Source organism: Mustelus asterias, chromosome 15, assembly GCF_964213995.1.
Source record: "Mustelus asterias chromosome 15, sMusAst1.hap1.1, whole genome shotgun sequence".
Classification (NCBI taxonomy): domain Eukaryota; kingdom Metazoa; phylum Chordata; class Chondrichthyes; order Carcharhiniformes; family Triakidae; genus Mustelus; species Mustelus asterias.
The window spans coordinates 98,969,639-98,987,778 of NC_135815.1; the positions used below are offsets into that span (position 1 = coordinate 98,969,639).

The window sequence follows — 18,140 nt, forward strand, 5'->3', positions numbered from 1 at the left end:
GATGGGAGGGGCAAAGTAATTCAGTGAGTGTGTTCAGGAAAACAAGACTGAGGCAACTGAAAGTTTTAGTGCCACAAGTGAGGGAGCCCCGAGGTGGAGCTGCCGGCGTTAGACTGGGGTGGGCACAGTAAGAAGTCTCATAACACCAGGGACTTGCCTGATGAAGGTGTTGTAGGGAAAAATCCCTTGTACCAGTGCATTCAAGAGGTCGAGTCTCAAGGCAAGGTTCAAAGTGTTTTTCTTTATTGTACAATTACTGTGATCCCAGGGAGACCTGCGTAGCCAGCTCAGAAACAATGGCTTGGCCACGATGATCTCAACAGTTACACATTCGCTCTGGATATTTATAGGAATCCAAATTCGAGCGGGAACATTTGCTCATACATTTTTACAATACCTAAGAAGTGGCGGGATTCTTTAATTGCTGCCCTGAAGATTTGGCGGGCAGTTTCGATTCGAACAGATTAACACTAAGAATATGTTTCCTATCCGGTCAGGAAGTTCCCTGGTAGACTTTGTCAATTTGCATCTGTATGGTGTGTGTCCATGTTAATGGGACTGCCTGTTCTTGCCCCGGTGTTTTAATGTGTTTCCCATTATCCTCTCGATGTGTCCCCTTATCTAAATCGACCTCCGATGTTTGTGTCTGTATTCTATGCTTGCGAGATTAGGTGTTAGTGTCATTTTGTCCTGCTGTGTGTAGGGGGATTTAATCTAATCTTTTATTCTTTTTATCCTGGTTTATTAAGTTTCTTCGCCTGCCTTGGCCATTTTATTCCCATAATATTTTATTTACAGTACAGTTGTGCCATATATCCCACTCCCAGGTCTTGACTCGCAGATATCCCAATCTTCTGGCCAAGGGCTGTTTTAAAATGCAGCTTCGTGCTATTGCTGGGCAGAATAAGGATCTTCCATCGGCTTTGAATTAAAGGTCTCTCAGCTGTGCAGAGGGGGATTTAAACGAATGTCCATTCGGGTGTTCCCCTCTGCATTGTGGGCACGTTATGAATGGTGCCAATCAGTCCAATAAATGAATATGTTTAATGAGGTGAATATTGATGAGATAATAAAAATATGGTTTTGGAAAATGGCCTACTTCAAAGGAGCAGCGCTCCGAAAGCATGCGATTCCAAATAAACCTGTTGGACTTTAACCTGGTGTTGTGAGACTCCTTTCAAGTCAGGGAGGTCACTGTCAGAGGAACAGAGCATTTGGGAAGAGTTACCAGCTGGAATAACTTCCAGAGATACGGTGGAGCAAGGACTTGGAAGGACTTATAGACAAGGACAACAATTTACATTTCAAATATGTTTTGATGGAGAACTGATGGACTTGGGTTACTGATGGGGATGATCGAAAAATGAGGCTTAATGTGGGACAGAGCACAAACAGTAGAGATATGGGCAAGTTGAACTTCACAAAGGGAAGAAGTTGGGAGGCCAGTGAGGGGGCACTGGCATTTCTGACTCTGGAAGTTGAAGAGTGCATCCAAGTATTTTTGGAAAGGTCTGGAAGGGCAAGGCATCAGGGAGGTGGAAGTAAACACTCTTGGTGATCATAGAATCATAGAAACAATGATATGGACAACATATGATATAGACAACATATAGAGTTTAAGACTCAGCTCAGCTAGAGATCAAGTATAATTCCAAGGTTTCCTTGTTCCATTCTGTTGGGACATTACCTCATTCATTATTCTTTTCAAAAGCCAACACAGCCTCTCAATATTCAAAGGGTCAGCTCATTTCTGAATAATAGAGCATTCTGATAAAATAGACGTGATTTTGACTGTAAAACTTGAAAATTCTTAATGTTGCTGTAAAATCGAATCAAACACGTAATAATACATGACCTTAATTTGGATTTCTTTCAAAAAATAAACTATTTGGGATTTTTTTGTACTGATTAAATTGTGCATTGGGGTGTTGAAAATGGAAGCTAATTCAAGTTTTGGGTACACTTCTTGGACCCAGTCTTGGCATAAGGCATTTCCATCTACAATACCATAGAACTCTATACAGTGCAGAAGGAGGCCATTTGGCTTAGCAAGTCTGCACCGACTCTCCAACAGAGCATCTTACCCATGCCCACTCCGCCACCCTATCTCCATAACCCCACGCATTTACCATGGCCGAGCCACCTAATCTGCACAATTTTGGACTGTGGGAGGAAACCGGAGCACCCGGAGTAAACCCACACAGACACGGGGAGAATGTGCAAGCTCCACACAGACGGTCACCCAAGGCCGGAATCAAACCTGGGTCCTGGGTGCGGTGAGTCAGCAGTGCTAACCACTGTGCCACCCGAATACTAGGTGTATCGCTAAGTCTGTCCCCACAACAATTGGCCTCACATTTCCTGCAAGAGTGTTACATTTCCAATAGCCACCCTGACAATGTATGATAAATCCAAAGGGACATGTTGCACTGAACCTTCTAATTCTTAGTGGGGTGTCAGTCAACACATCAGTCAGGCAATGGCACATAATGGAGAAGCCCAAGGAGATGGAGCAAACAAAGCAACAACACTCCAGCTTCCTACCTTACTTCTGTGCGAAATGAAGCTTCGTCCCACCTAGACTTCCCTGCAATTCTGTCATATAGGCCTTGACAAATTCGAGGTATCAAGCCTACATCATCCTAAAATAGAATAAAGAAAAGATTGTCCATGATCCAGAGAAGAAAAAGGGATGTCGACACTAAGTTTACCTTCTGGTGTATTCAATTAAGCTTTTCTGTCATTAAGGTAAACCTTAATAAAGTCTGTCAAATTAACAGCTCCATTAGCGAAGCACATTACTCAGAGGGTGGCGACGGTCTGGAATGCGCTGCCTGGGAGGGTGGTGGAGCCGGGGTAGCTCACATCCTTTAAAAAGTACCTGGATGAGTACTTGGCACACCATAACATTCAAGGCTATGGGCCAAGTGCTGGCAAGTGGGATTAGGCGGGCAGGTCAGGGCATTTCATGCGTTGGTGCAGACTTGATGGGCCGAAGGGCCTCTTCTGCATTATAGTATTCTGTGATTCTGCGAATGTGGATTCAAAAGTTTCTAGGACACTGACTGAGTTCTGGGGGCACAGGAAGCTCTGAAACTGAAATTGGCATCACCTAATCCAAACTGGTGCCAATGTCGTTGCTGACCAGGTTAATAAAGCTGTGTGGGAGGGGCTAAGCAAATAAGGTAGAGGCATGAAGCAAATATTAAGAGTATATGGAAGCAAGGTTAACTGCAGAAGAAACAAAGCAATCCAAAATAGGCAACCCAAGTGAAGGTATGGTAATACATCCTCTAGGAAAATTGGAGATAGCACAAGGAGAGAACACAAAAGACTAAGACGATAATAGAAGGGGAGAGAGCAGCTGAAGAGAATGAGTGCATCAGTATAGAATTTATCATATATCAGATAGAATTAATTTTCAAAAACTTTGTTTTTAAATCAAAATCTGCAAAGGGAATGTGGCTTATTGGAGGTTTCAGATGGAAAAATCGCACTAAGTTTAATTTCAGTGCATTAAGGTATTTGCATCAAATGGTTTCTTGTTTTTTAGCAAGAATCTTTTAGACCAAACACTAAAGCAGCTGCCAAAACACTAGCATTTGTCATGAATGAGGAGGAGGTCCGGTTCGCTCTGTGCCTACACCATTGGCCTTTGGAACTGGAAAAGCTACCCAGTGTACCCAGCCCATACTGTTACCACAAACGTCTTACCGGGTTCCCCATCATTGTATATGATTTGCCAGATCCAGTCTGGCCATAAGCAAATATGCACGCATTGTAGCCTTCAAAAGCAGCCTCAAGGACATCAGTGCCAAGATCCTTGAAAACCTACAAAAGAAGAAGCATATTTTCCGTATGACAGGCATAGTGTGATGTTTACATGACGTGGCCTCTAGAATAAAGGTTAGTCTAGTAGCCTAATTCCTCAAGTACAAAAGTACTTAATCCTTTATGTTAACTTCAAATATTTCTGACCTGTCAAGCAATAACTAGATTCCACCAAAATAGCCTGTTACTAAAGTTCAAGACTCAAGTCAGGAGGCAACAGGAGCAAGATCAATTACTCCCATCGCAGAATGTCCTATTGTACAGATCAGTTTCATTTAATCGCCTCAGTCTGGACAGTTTGGACTGTGTGTTTGCTTCTCTCAATTTATTAATAAAAAGGGGAACGGCAACAGAGCCAGAAACAACACAAGGAAGTTGTGATCTGGAATGCACTCCCTGGAAGGGTGGTTAACATAGCAACATAGAAGATAGGAGCAGGAGAAGGCCATTCGGCCCTTCTCCGCCATTCATCACGATCATGGCTGATCATCCAACTCAATAACCTAATCCTGCTTTCCCCCCATAACCTTTGATCCCAAGGCAGATTCAATAGTAACATTTAAAAACTGAGTATTAGATAAATGTTTGAAGAGAATTTTTAAAAGATGCCATGGGAAGCAGGGGAGTGCAATCAATTGGAAATGTCTACTAAAGAGCAGGCACAAACACGATAGGTTTTATGGCCTCTTTTTAGCTGCATTACATGATCTTAAGTAAACGCTTTTCTTCCCCCCTCCACAGAGGTGATGTTTCAGCTCTCGAAAGCTGAAGTGTCCACTTGCTGATGCTGCCACAGAGCGATAAAGCATCGTCACCACTGCTTCATACATGATATGTCAACAACGTCCACCAGACTTATAGAAGATGAACGCCATCCCAGTCTACATAGACCCCACCATAGCTATCACTGGAATATTTGTTGCTGATCTTGATTTGATTTATTGTCCCATGTACCGAGATACAGTGAAGGGAAAGAAATAATATTTTAAAATTAACTAAAAGAACAAAGGCAGCAACTTGCACAATGGATTGCTGCCCTATATATTAACATATCAAGAGAGACAGACAGAGATTGCAAACATGTCAGAGACTATGCTGCCTCTGTGAATATTGTTTAGAAAAAGAGCTTAAAACAAGAATGAATCCTTTACATTTTGGAATTGGATCATATCAAACCTCAACATGCAACACAGAACACAGCATAGCAATTCAATCAATCACTGTTATTGTACAGCTGCACCACAATATCTGTTATCAGTATGGCAACTGGCAGAAAATAACAAACGATTTGATTTGATTTATTATTGTCACATATATTAGTATACAGTGAAAAGTATTCTTTCTTGCGCACGACACAGAAAAAGCATACTGTTCACAGAGAAAGAAATGAGTGTGCAGAATGTGTTGTTACAGTCATAACTAGGGTGTAGAGAAAGATCAACTTAAATGACCAGGATACTAATTATGGATGATGGAAGGTTATACTTAATCTCCTTTTACTTTGTCAGCTTGAAACTAAATCCTCCACCTTTTGTTTTTATTTCTTGTTTACCATCAATCAGCTGTTGTTCCCCCATCTTTTTAACCTCTTCCAGCACTATTAAGCTCCAAGAACTGTACAGCCTTCCAACTCTGGCCTCTTTGACAAACCCTCACTTCTTTCACACCACAGGTTCTATACCACTGGCACAGGATTGTAATATGAGTTTTAATATTCCTTGGCTAAAAAGGGCACGTGGTTTGCTCACTGTCCTTCTCTAATCCCATTCAATGTCAATTCCTGTAATCTTGAAAGCCACTTAATTATTCCAGTCACAATAGCCCGGATTTGGCAGGTGCAATGACTGTGAAACGGTCGGTGCTCACGATCATTCCTCCTCCAAAGACTGAAAGGAACTTTCAGAGTCCAGGCATGCATAGTTAACCATGGAGGACATGTATATTATCTAAGTGATTCCCTGCTCCTCCATGGAGTGAGCTATTGCAATCCCCACAGATGGCAACCTTTGGCAACATCCGGAGAACAAATATTTCTTTTTAAATTGGGTCACTAATTCTATACTTCCAGAAAATAAATACAACTTTTTTTTCCCCCCATGGCTATCCAATTACCCGGTGCTATCAAACTGCAAAATTTGTGACGCCGGCTGCAGAACAAAAATAGGAAGGCCAAAGGACTTAAAAGAAAATTTGAAGATCTATACCCAATTTTTCTTTTAAGATCTCGGGTTTGATCGAGCCCCATTCTGTTGGTGCCAATCTGATCCACACCAGCCAACCTGCTCCAAAGCCCCCTCCCAGGAGTCCCAGTTTAAAGTTTATTTATTATCACAAATAGGCTTATGCTAACACAGCAAATGAAGTTACTGTGAAAATCCCCCAGTCGCCACACTCCGACGCCTGTGAGGTTACACTGAGAATTTAGTATGCACCAAACTGGCACGTCTTTCGAACTGTGGGAGGGACCGGAGGAAACCCATGCAGACACGGGGAGAATGTGCAAACTCTGCACAGACAGCGACGCAAGCCGGAACATGCACTTCTACGTACATGTTGCGGTGCAGAGTTATGAGTCGTGGCTGTTGACCTTCTTTCCACCACATGACTGACCGGGAATCTCTCCTGCTCTTACCGGCTGCCGCACATTGGGAGGTTTTGCAGGTTTATACTCAACCTGTTTGGCCGAGGTACGAACCGCGGTTTCCTTAGTCCTGGAGTGGGACTTGAACCTACAGCTTCTGACTCAGAGGCAGGGACACCACCAACAACCTCTATCCTGCAAACGCTAGTTATATTAAATAATTTACATCATGATCCATGCTTCTAATTTATTTTACTGTGTGGGGTGGAGAGAAGGTGAAATTAAGTGCATTTCATCACCAAACAGAAACATACCCTTTCCTGGGATACAAATTTGGAACTCCTGCAGTCAACAGACCAGTAAGAATAGTCATACGTGAATGTTTTTAGTCGCTCTCGCCCAGAGTCTCCTGAACCTCCTTCTGGGATCTATGGGAGGAGAATGAACAAAAAAATCCTTCGAATTATCACCCATTAAAATTTGAAAAAATGTTTTGGCTACATGCACGTTTTAAATAAAATATTTGAATATTCTCATTGCTGGTAAAAGCAGTGCAAAAGCTACGTCAGCCTTACTCCTGAAAAATGAGTTATGCTAAGGACTTAGCTCATCACATTTAACCTCAGTGTTTATGTATACTTCTAAAATTGTTCCACATTTACCCTGAATTGAACCTATTGTAAGATACCGCACAAATCTACTTTAAACTTAGGAACTATTGATAAATGTTTTTACATGCATTAATTTTGGACGGGAGCACTGATCACCTCAGTTCAACACTGGTAGTGAGTGCTACAGGGAACATGATTAGAACACATCACTCAGTCGCCAGTGCAGCGCTTTATTCTGAACACCAGAGCTTTTCTAGAAAAGAATGTGCTTACACTGCGCTGAAAGCATTTTGACATTCGATAGTAAGAAGAAACCAGGGAATCCAAAATACACTTGGCGGCACAGTGGTTAGCACAGCTGCCTCACAGCGCTAGGGGTGACTGTCTGTGTGGAGTTTGCACGTTCTCTCCGTGTTTGCATGGGTTTCCTCCGGGTGCTCCGGTTTCCTCCCACTGTCCAAAAATGTGTGGGTTAGGTTGGTTGGCCATGCTAAATTGCCCCTTGGTGTCCCATGATGTGTAGGTTAGGGGGATTAGGAGGGTAAATTAGCAGGGTTACGGGGATAGGGGCTGGGTGAGATTGTTGTTGGTGCAGGCTTGATGGGCCAAATGGCCTTCTTCTACACTGCAGGGATTCTATGATTCTAAGCATTGCAACATTCTAGATATTCCGCTGTTCACTTATTGTGCTGGTATTTTTCTTTATATACCTTGCTCATATACCTTTCCTTTCTCTTCTATGTCAATTAGCTCATTACTTGAAATTATAATTCTCCTTCAGTTTTTTTTTCATTTGTTCATGGAATTGAAGTGTCAGTGGCTAGGCTGACATTTCTTGCCCATTCCGAATTGCCCTTGGTGACGAGCTGTCGTCTTCAACTGCTGAAGACGAGTGTTACTGCAAACAAGACCCCAGAAATGTAAAAGTTCCATCAGAAAAAACAGATGTCAATTCTATTACTACGGTAAGATGTAACTAATCGTACTGAGTTCCATGATCTTACTCTCTATCTCTACCTTAATGATCTTGTTTCACAACATGGTGACAAAAAGGAGGTATGAATCTCACATTATACACCTCAGCAGAGGCCAGAATCTATATACACAAGGTTAGGATTTAGGTTAATCTCATATGATTGTGGTTTTTACATAATTTATGTTTACAAATGACTTGTGGATTTTTACTGTGGCTAGAATTAACAAAATGGTTGTTTATTCTCAAGATACCCTGGCATCTAAACTGTAAAGTATTGTAGGAAGAATGTAATCGCACCAGAGAAGGTACAGAGGAGATATAAAAATATAGAAATGAGAAGCAGAAGTAGGCCATATGGCACTTGGAGCCTGCTCCACCATTCATTTTGATCATGGCTGATCATCAAATTAAGGTAGAGATAGAGAGTGAGATCATGGAACTCGGTACAATTAGTTACATCTTACCGTGGCAATAGAATTGACATCTGTTTTTTCTGATGGAACTTTTACATTTCTGGGGTCTTGTTTGCAATAACACTCGTCTTCAGCAGTTGAAGACAACAGCTCGTCACCACCTTCTTAACGGCAATTCGGAATGGGCAATAAATGTCAACCTAGCCACTGACACTTCAATCCCATGAACAAATTTTTTAAAGAACTGATCCCCCCCTTCTTCCCACATCCCTTGACCCTTTAGCCCCAAGACCTATATCTAATTTCTTCTTGAAATCACACCACATTTTGGCCTCAACTACATTCTGTGGTAGTGAATTCCACACATTCACCACCCTCTGGGTGAAGAAATTTCTCCTCGCCTCAGTTCTTAAAGGTTTACCCCCTTATCCTCAAACTATGACCCCTAGTTCTGGACTCCCCCTCCCACCATCGGGGGCATTCTTTCTGAATCTACCCTGCCGAATCCTGTTAAAATTTTATAAGTTTCTATGAGATCGCCTCTCATCCTTCTAAACTCCAGTGAATATAATCCTAACCGACTTAGTCTCTCCTCATATGACAGACCTGCCATCCTAGGAATCAGCCTGGTAAAGCTTCGCTGCATTCCCTCTATAGCAAGAACATCATTCTTCAGATAAAGACACCAAAACTGCACCCAATACTCCAATACAATATGTAAGGTTGTTACCAAAAATGGAGAAATTTAGCTGTGGGACTGAGTTGCAGAGAAGTAAACTATAGCAGCTGAAACTCCATACCTCTGGTATGTATCCATTTAGTTGCACCAGCAACCAGGGGAGATACTGACTATCCATGGTGTGAGCAGGATGGTGGGTGTGCAAGGTCATATATATGTTGGAATCTGAAACCAAGAGAGAAAATGCTGGAAAATCTCAGCAGATCTGGCAGCATCTGTAAGGAGAGAAAAGAGCTGACGTTTCGAGTCCAGATGACCCTTTGTCAAAAGCTAAAAGCATAGAAAATGGGAGATATTTATACTGTAGGGTGAGGGAATGAAAGATGAGTCATAGTCACAATGGCTATTTTGTGGCTCTGACTCATCTTTCATTCCCTCACCCTACAGTATAAATATCTCCCATTTTCTATGCTTTTAGCTTTTGACAAAGGGTCATCTGGACTCGAAACGTCAGCTCTTTTCTCTCCTTACAGATGCTGCCAGACCTGCTGAGATTTTCCAGCATTTTCCCTTTAGGTCATATACATGGTGAACTGTACTCATCAGAATGCTACTTGCAAGGAGCTCTTGGTTTCTCTATCACAAGGTGTCAAACTCATAACGGTCAGTAACCACCCTCCCTGGGTCAGGGTTTATGAGGAAAAGAGACAGCATGGAAAAAGGGAGGGAGTAAACAAGAGAAAGAGGAAAGGGAAAGATCCTCTTTCAGTCAAATGGTACTGAATGAAAGTGGGCTGATACTTTTTAAAATAGTTCTATACCTTTAAGTTTGTGATTGTTGTTTTGTTTCCATCCATGTGTATGATGAACTTGGCATCCAAATCCTTTTCTCTGCACAGAAAAAGAAAGATATTTGTTCATTCATAATATTATACTAAATTAACTTTCAAGCTAGTAGGTTGTACCAATTATGCCAGTTTTATTTATAAATATTACATGAAGCAAACATATAATTAAGCTGTTTGACTATGCCAATTTTACAGTCACTACTCTTTCTGCAAATTTTCATGTTATCATTTTTGTTAAAACAAAGTGAAACAAAACAAGAATATTAATAGTCTCCAATTGCCTGGATGAGTGCAGCTCCAACAACAATCAAGAAGCTCGACACCATCCAGGACAAAGCAGCCTGTTTAACCGGCACCCCATCCATCACAAACATTCACTCCCTCCACAGTGGCAGCTGTGTGTACCATCTACAAAATGCACTGCAGGAACTCACCAAGGCTCTTCTGACAGCACCTTCCAAACCCGCAACCTCCAACACCTAGAAGGACAAGGGCAACAGACACACCACCACCTGCAAGTTCCCCTCAAAGCCACTCGCCATCCTGACTTGGAACTATATCGCTGCCGTTCCTTCACTGTCGCTGGGTCAAACTCCTGGATCTCCTTCCCTAACAACACAGTGGGTGTGCCTACATGGACTGCAATGATTCAAGAATGCAGCTCACTGCCACTCTCTCAATTAGGGGATGGGTAATAAATGCTGGCCTAGCCAGCAACACTCTCAACCCGTGAATGAATATTTAAGAAATGTAGAGAAATCTTTACTTTGCAATAGATATTTGGCAACGGATATTTGCACCTTTTGGAATACAAATCATCCTCTCTCCTTCACATCCCTCCTGAAACACACCAGCTATCTTCATATCAGGCCTTTTATTTTCAATATGCACACTTTGTTTCAGTCTCTATTTTTCTACTGAGTCCAACAATTACAATGCTTGCTCACAGTACAGCCTAGTGATTTTTAAAAAAAATTGTGATTTCCAAGTTGAGTTGGAGAGTGAAAAGTAGAGAGAGGTAAAAGGATATCAACAGGTACAGTTATGGCATCACAACAGCTCTCACTAATCATGTCAGCAACACATTATCCATATTCATTCAGCTGCATAAAAATAAGAGGACATTAAAAATCACCTAAAATGATTTGATTTTGATTTGATTTATTATTGTCACATGTATTGGTACACAGTGGAAAGTATTGTTTCTTGTGTGCTATACAGACAAAGCATACCATCCCTAGAGAAGGAAAGAAGAGAGTGCAGAATGTAGTGTTACAGTCATAGCTAGGGTGCAGAGAAAGATCAACTTAATGCGAGGTAGGTCCATTCAAAAGTCTGATGGCAGCAGGGAAGAAGCTGTTCTTGAGTCAGTTGGTACGTGTCCTCAGACTTTTGTATTTTTTTCCTGACGGAAGAAGGTGGAAGAGAGAATGTCCGGGGTGCGAGGGGTCCTTAATTATGATGGCTGCTTTGCCGAGGCAGCAGGAAGTGTAGACAAACCAGTAAGGGATTCGTTTAACTACTGCATTCAGGTGTACATCATAATTGATGATAATATTTGTGGACAACACAGATAGCTAGTATTTATTAATAAATTCCTTCAATTATCTTTAATCGGCAACATTAACATAACAGCTATCACTTCACTGATGCTTTAAATCTTAAAACAGTGCAGCACACTCACATCAGCCAACTGGGTGCTACAAAGGCAAACAGCAATGACTATTTTCAATCCCAATTTAGCAATTATCTGAGACGGTTTCAAGATCCTACTGCAAAGTGTTAGCCAGTTGATCAATGTCTGTGGCAGAGAAAGAATTAAAAACACCACAGAACTATGGAAACAAACTGCCTTCTTTTCGGTGACTCAGCTGTCATTCTGACCAGCCTGGCTCCTGAAGGTGGACGGTACCTACTCTTGCAACTCGGCCAACGTTGTCTACCTGATACGCTGCAAGAAAGGATGTCCCGAGGCATGGTACATTGGGGAAACTATGCAGACGCTGCGACAACGGATGAATGAACACTGCTCGACAATCACCAGGCAAGACTGTTCTCTTCCTGTTGGGGAGCACTTCAGCGGTCACGGGCATTCGGCCTCTGATATTCGGGTAAGCGTTCTCCAAGGCGGCCTTCGCGACACACGACGGCGCAGAGTCGCTGAGCAGAAACTGATAGCCAAGTTCCGCACACACGAGGACGGCCTCAACCGGGATATTGGGTTCATGTCACACTATTTGTAACCCCCACAGTTGCCTGCATCTGCAGAGTTTCACTGGCTGTCTTGTCTGGAGACAATACACATCTTTTTAGCCTGTCTTGATGCTCTCTCCACTCACGTTGTTTTGTTTCTTAAAGACTTGATTAGTTGTAAGTATTCGCATTCCAACCATTATTCATGTAAATTGAGTCTGTGTCTTTATATGCTCTGTTTGTGAACAGAATTCCCACTCACCTGAAGAAGGGGCTTGGAGCTCCGAAAGCTTGTGTGGCTTTTGCTACCAAATAAACCTGTTGGACTTTAACCTGGTGTTGTTAAACTTCTCACTGTGTTTACCCCAGTCCAACGCCGGCATCTCCACATCCTGAAGGTGCCCAGGCGTGGAAGGTGCAGGGCTGCGTCCTGGTTTCATTTTTTTTTAAATAAAGAAACATTGTGCAAAACCACAAAGTCAATTACTCTGAATCAGCTGCAATTCGCTCACCTCAATCTATCCACGTGGAAGCTAGTTTGGGGGTAAATTGGCTGGATGCTGAGAAATGCTCGGGCGGGCGGGATGGTAAAATTCCAGCCATGGAGTCTGCTTCCGCTTCACACACCAGGAGGTAACATTATGCAATACAATTTATACAATATGTGCCAGCGCAGGTCCAGCACTCTGGACTGACTCACAAATCACCCCATACAACTGAAGAATTTTACATTTGGACGGCACCTTTCACAACCCCAGGATGTCCTAATGAAGTAATTTTGAAATCTAGCTCCTGCTGTAATGTCGGGATCGTGACAGACAATTTGTGCATGACAAGCTCTGTTGACCAGATAATCATCTTGTTGGGGAAGGGATGAATATCAGCCAGGACACCAAAGAGAACACAGCTGCTCTTCTTTAAAATAGTGCCACTGGATTTTTTATATTCACCAGAGAGAGCAGACGGAGCTTCGCTTTAATGTCCCTTTCTGCTACTTCAAGAATTCAATAGTGTCGGTTAAAAAGGAACTTCCTTTTAGAAACACAGGATTTTAAAATACTATCTCTGCCCCTGGGGTGTTTGGTTACAGGTGCGATCCTCATTAGCTTCCTCTGAAACTTGTACACTCACAACTGGCATTCACATGATGCCTCACAAAGATGCCCTGCATCCGTATGTTGTGGTTCTCAGTTTGAGGAAGTTACCCATCCCCAAGGCTGTACAGTCACTATACCCCTTCCGGTAAAATTCTGCAACAATTTATTTCCTGCCCACTCGAGCAGGAAACATGCACTAGGAATGATCCAGGTCATTCATGCGATGTCCACCAAGGCATTGGAACCCCTACCCAGCTGTCGGGAGCATTGTTCAAACATTGACTGACTCCAGATTTGCCAAAAGCACTGTGCCAATCCCACACTCGGTACTAAATTTACACCATGTGCGCTCTGCACCTAGCTACTTCACCAGTTTAAACGAAGGAGTAAGAGATGCAATACAGAGCAGTTTATGAACAAATCTCACAACTCTGTGTATGACCCGAAATATCTCATGAACTACTGATGGCATTAAAACCTTCCTAGAACATAATTGCTTTCACATTAGATATATTTAGGTTAGGTGTGTTGACCCGAACAGGCGCCAGAGTGTGGCGACTAGGGGAATTTCACAGTAGCTTTATTGCAGTGTTAATGTAAGCCTTACTTGTGACTAATAAATAAATTTTACTTTATTTGTGTAAACAAACACAGCCCAGAGCACAACATATACACTCCCTTGCCCCAAAACCCAAAAGGTTAGGTTGTATTCCTCCAGCCTGCGGAAGATGGGGGATGTAAAAGGACAGTGAGTGTCATGTTAATGTAACACTCTGGAACTTGTGCTGGATTATCTCCCACTGCCACACTAAACAATGGCCTTTTGGCTAAGATCAAGTGTAGTATCGGATCTGCACTTGGTTGAGGTCATTGGGTTGCGCTGAGGCTTCATATGTTTCATATGAAGCAATTTTTAAAAGCGGCATCTCAGCCTTTTGGCTAAGATGCAAATGAGCCCAAGTCTTGGAGGAGGAACCTCCCCCTTCTCCAATCAGCTTGGCTCATGTAGATCAGGCCCAGGACAGGGTGGTTTAGTCGCCCGCCCTGTCTTGTCAGCCTGGATCAGAAATGTCTCAACTTGTTGAGACTCTGAATTGGATTTGATTTGATTGAATTGGAAAAGTATTAAAAAAAAATTTTTTTTTTTAAAATGACCCTTAGTGACTTGCCTCATTCATCAGTCACAGCAAGTGCGGATGACAGCAGAAATTGCACAAGAATTGTAGAAAGAACACAAAATTACTCAATTATTCAACATTTATAAACAGCATGAAAATATGGAACTACACCTTGGACAAGACAAGACAGAAAATCTGACAAGTCACCCGGGTACAGAAGTATTTTCTGAAATAGATCACACACAGCTTGCTTCTTCACTGGGAGGGCATTCAGTTTCCTCACCCACGTGATCACTTTCACCAGTACAATCATTAAAAAAAACACAAACAATCTGGAGGAGGGCAATAAAAACAGCTCTTTTAAAAGAATTACATTGGCCAAACTGATAACGTATTCTGTGCCTGAATCACACTCAAAGGAGTGCGTCAAGGAGCTCGTTAGGCACTTTGCCTGAGCAAATGTTAGTGCTACTGCTCGTACGGAGCCTGAAATCTAAATGCGCACTTACAATACAAGCTTTGGTTCCACACCATTAAACTTATTTAGTGTAAAGTGGGCATCAAGGTTCTCTTTTCCGCTTCACTTCAGTGTCAGGATCATAGAATCCCTACAGTACAGAAGGAGGCCATTTGGCTCAGAGAGTCTGTACCGACAACAATCCCACCCAGGCCCTGTTCCTGTAACCCCACGCATGTACCCTGCTAATCCCCCTCACACTGGGATCAATTTAGCATGGCCAATCAACCTAACCCACACATCTTTGGATTGGAGGAAACCGGAGCACTCGGAGGAAACCCACACAGACGCAAGGAAAATGTGCAAACTCCACACAGACGGTGACCCAAGCCGGGAATCGAACCCGGGTCCCTGTCACTGTGAGGCAGCAGTGCTAACCACTGTGCCACCGGTGCCAGGTTGAGCTCCGACTCAGGATTTAGCCTGCATTTCCACTTTAATTGCAGCTTTCTTATGAAGCAAGGCTGCTTAGCACCAATATTCCTGGAAAATGCACAGCATAAATTTTGGATGCTGCTCTCAGTTTTAAGAAACTGACCATTCCATGAAATACCTGAGTTTTGGTTCAGCCTGTAAATACCATTTTCTGATAAGTTCCTTGTTAAACAAAAAAAAACCCCACTTCTGTGCAAACTTAGTACTTAGGATTTCAGATCAGGTGAAAGAAATTGTATTATATTGCAGCTCCACTAGTTCAGTGACTGAAAAGGTAATGTACAGTGGGTATTAACATGGGATTTTCATTAATATTCTGAGAATCATTATTCTACGATTCAGAAATTGTAATCAGTAGCCTTTTACATCAGATGCGAGTCTGAGAGTCAGTTATAACCAGAGCTGAAGAATGGCTAAGGTTTCAATCATCCAGCAATTAAGGTGATACTTTACCACAGAGAGATAGATGCATACTGCAAGAATGATATGCATGCATTAGAAGCAGAAATGCCTATAAGTGGTATGGAGATTACCGATCACATGTTTATAAGACAGTTCAGGGATAAACCTCGAGGGGCATGTGATGAATTATATTCCCAGGTTATTATTTGCAGAGCAAGTGGTGCAGTGAAAGTCATTCAGTGCATAGGAACCCTCTTTTGAATGGCAGCAAATCTACGGAAGATCCAACACACAAATCCAGAACCGATGGTCAAGATTTATGCTTTGCACAAAGCAGGAGTTGCAAAATGTAAGCCCCCAAATTGGACAGCTCTTTCAAAGACTCCGCATGGGCAGAATGACCTTCTGTCACTAAGATTCTACATTTCACAGAACGAGGTATCGTTATCATAGAATCAGACAGTGCAGGAGGCGGCCATTCGGCTCATCGAGTCTGCACCGACCACAATCCCACCCAGGCCCCATCCCCATAACCCCATGCATTTACCCTGGCTAGTCCCCCTGACACCAAGGGGCAATTTAGCATACCTAATCCACACATCTTTGGACTGGAGGAGGAAACTGGAGCACCCGGAGGAAACCCACGCAGACACAGGGAGAACGTGCAGACTCCACACAGACAGTGACCCAAGCTGGGGTTCAAACCTGGGACCCTGGCACTATGAGTCAGCAGTGCTAACCACTGTGTCACCATGCCTCCCTGGTAATTAAATTCCAGTTATGAGGAATACATTACACAACTGATTCTGTATTGTCCTTTGCTAGATCAACCCTAAACTAATCCTACGGCCTTGTTCTCTATGAGCCAGCGCGTTTCTTCTGCTGCCTCCAATATTCATCCTCATTTCTACAGTCCATTGGCCACATTAATCCTGCAATCACACTTACTCACTTTGGTCCCATAGCCTTTCCTTTATTCACCCATCCAATCTAATCCCAAATGTTTCTGCTCTGCCGTTAATCTCTTAAAATAAATCTAGTGCCTCAAAGTCTGTAAGAAAGCTTCTCCTGCTCCCTGCTGCTTGCAATCTTATTTCTGTGGCCCTGAAAATTATTGGAAACAATCCTGTTTCTCTATACCTTATTCCATCCTGATTGCGAATGCATGCACTGCCCCTTAGTTGGTGCTGCTCAAATGTGAAAAAACCCTATTTTTCACATCTTTTCCCATATTTATATTTCCTCATACCACGCAAGATTCTGGAGAATATAGGTTGGACCTCCTGTGCTTGCACATGAATCACAACCATTTAGTGTGCAGGTACAGCGAGAATTAGGAAGGAAAATGGAACATTGGGGGATGGAGTATAAAAGTAGGGAGGTCTTGCTACAACTGTACAGGATATTGGCGAGACTGCAGTGCAGTACGGTGTACAGTTTTGGTGACCATACTTACGGAAGAACATACACCCTCACCTCAATAAATTGCAAGCTCAGTACGGCCTTCTTATTTGACCAGGAGTCTCCTCCTTACTCGCCATCTGTCTCTGACATTCTCCCTCCAACATTTTGTGATTTGATTTATTGTCACATGTATTGGGATACAGTGAAAAGTATTGTTTCTTGCGCACTATACAGGCAAAGCATACCATTCATAATGAAGGAAAGGAGAGAATGCAGAATGTAGTGTTACAGTCATAGCTCAGGTGTAGAGAAAGATCAACTTAGTGTGAGGTAGGTCCATTCAAAAGTCTGATGGCAGCAGGGCAGAAACTGTTCTCGAGTCGGTTGGTACATGACCTCAGAATTTTGTATCTTTTCCCCGATGGAAGAAGGTGGAAGAGAGAATGTCCGGAGTGCGTGGGGTCCTTGGTTATGCTGGCTGCTTTTCTGAGGTAGTGGGAAGTGTAGACAGAGTCAATGAATGGGAGGCTGGTTTGCGTGATGGATTGGGATTCATTCACAACCCTTTGTAGTTTCTTGTGGTCTTGGGCAGAGCAGGAGCCATACCCCTCCCTCAGACCCTCTCGATCTTTTCAATGAGAACTGTTGGCATGTGATCAGTCATCTCCATTTCTCTGTTCCTCTCTCTCACTCTGACCTGTCTTCTTCTGAGCTTGCTGCCACTCTTTTCGCTCAGGTCCAACCCTAAAATTGTCATGAAACCCACTGACAAGGGTGGCGCTGTTATTGTCTGGTGTACTGCCCTCCACATTGCAGGGATCAAGTGCAACTTCCTCCTACCTCCACCTGGACCATGACCCCATTACCGAACATCAAGCCATTGTATCCAGGACTGTCACTAACCTCATCTCCTCTGGAGATCTTCCCTTCACAGTTTCTAGCCTCATAGTCGCCCCAACCCCAAACAGCCAGTTCCTTCCAAAAACTGATAAACAAGACTGCCTTCGTCGACACATCATTGCTTCTTACCGCGAC

The 18,140-nt window shown here is 42.9% G+C and overlaps 1 protein-coding gene across 4 annotated transcripts in view; it reads right to left on the reverse strand.

The window, feature by feature from the left end:
* Positions 1 to 18,140, reverse strand: part of kif16ba (kinesin family member 16Ba) — a 154,643-nt gene that overhangs the window by 124,347 nt on the left and 12,156 nt on the right. For all 4 annotated transcript variants that reach the window (XM_078230379.1, XM_078230378.1, XM_078230381.1 and 1 more), the window contains exons 2-5: positions 9,913 to 9,982; positions 6,727 to 6,840; positions 3,715 to 3,831; positions 2,545 to 2,642 (exon numbers count right to left, since the gene is read on the reverse strand). In XM_078230379.1, the coding sequence (XP_078086505.1) occupies positions 2,545 to 2,642; positions 3,715 to 3,831; positions 6,727 to 6,840; positions 9,913 to 9,982 (399 nt within the window). The remainder of the gene's footprint in view (positions 1 to 2,544; positions 2,643 to 3,714; positions 3,832 to 6,726; positions 6,841 to 9,912; positions 9,983 to 18,140) is intronic.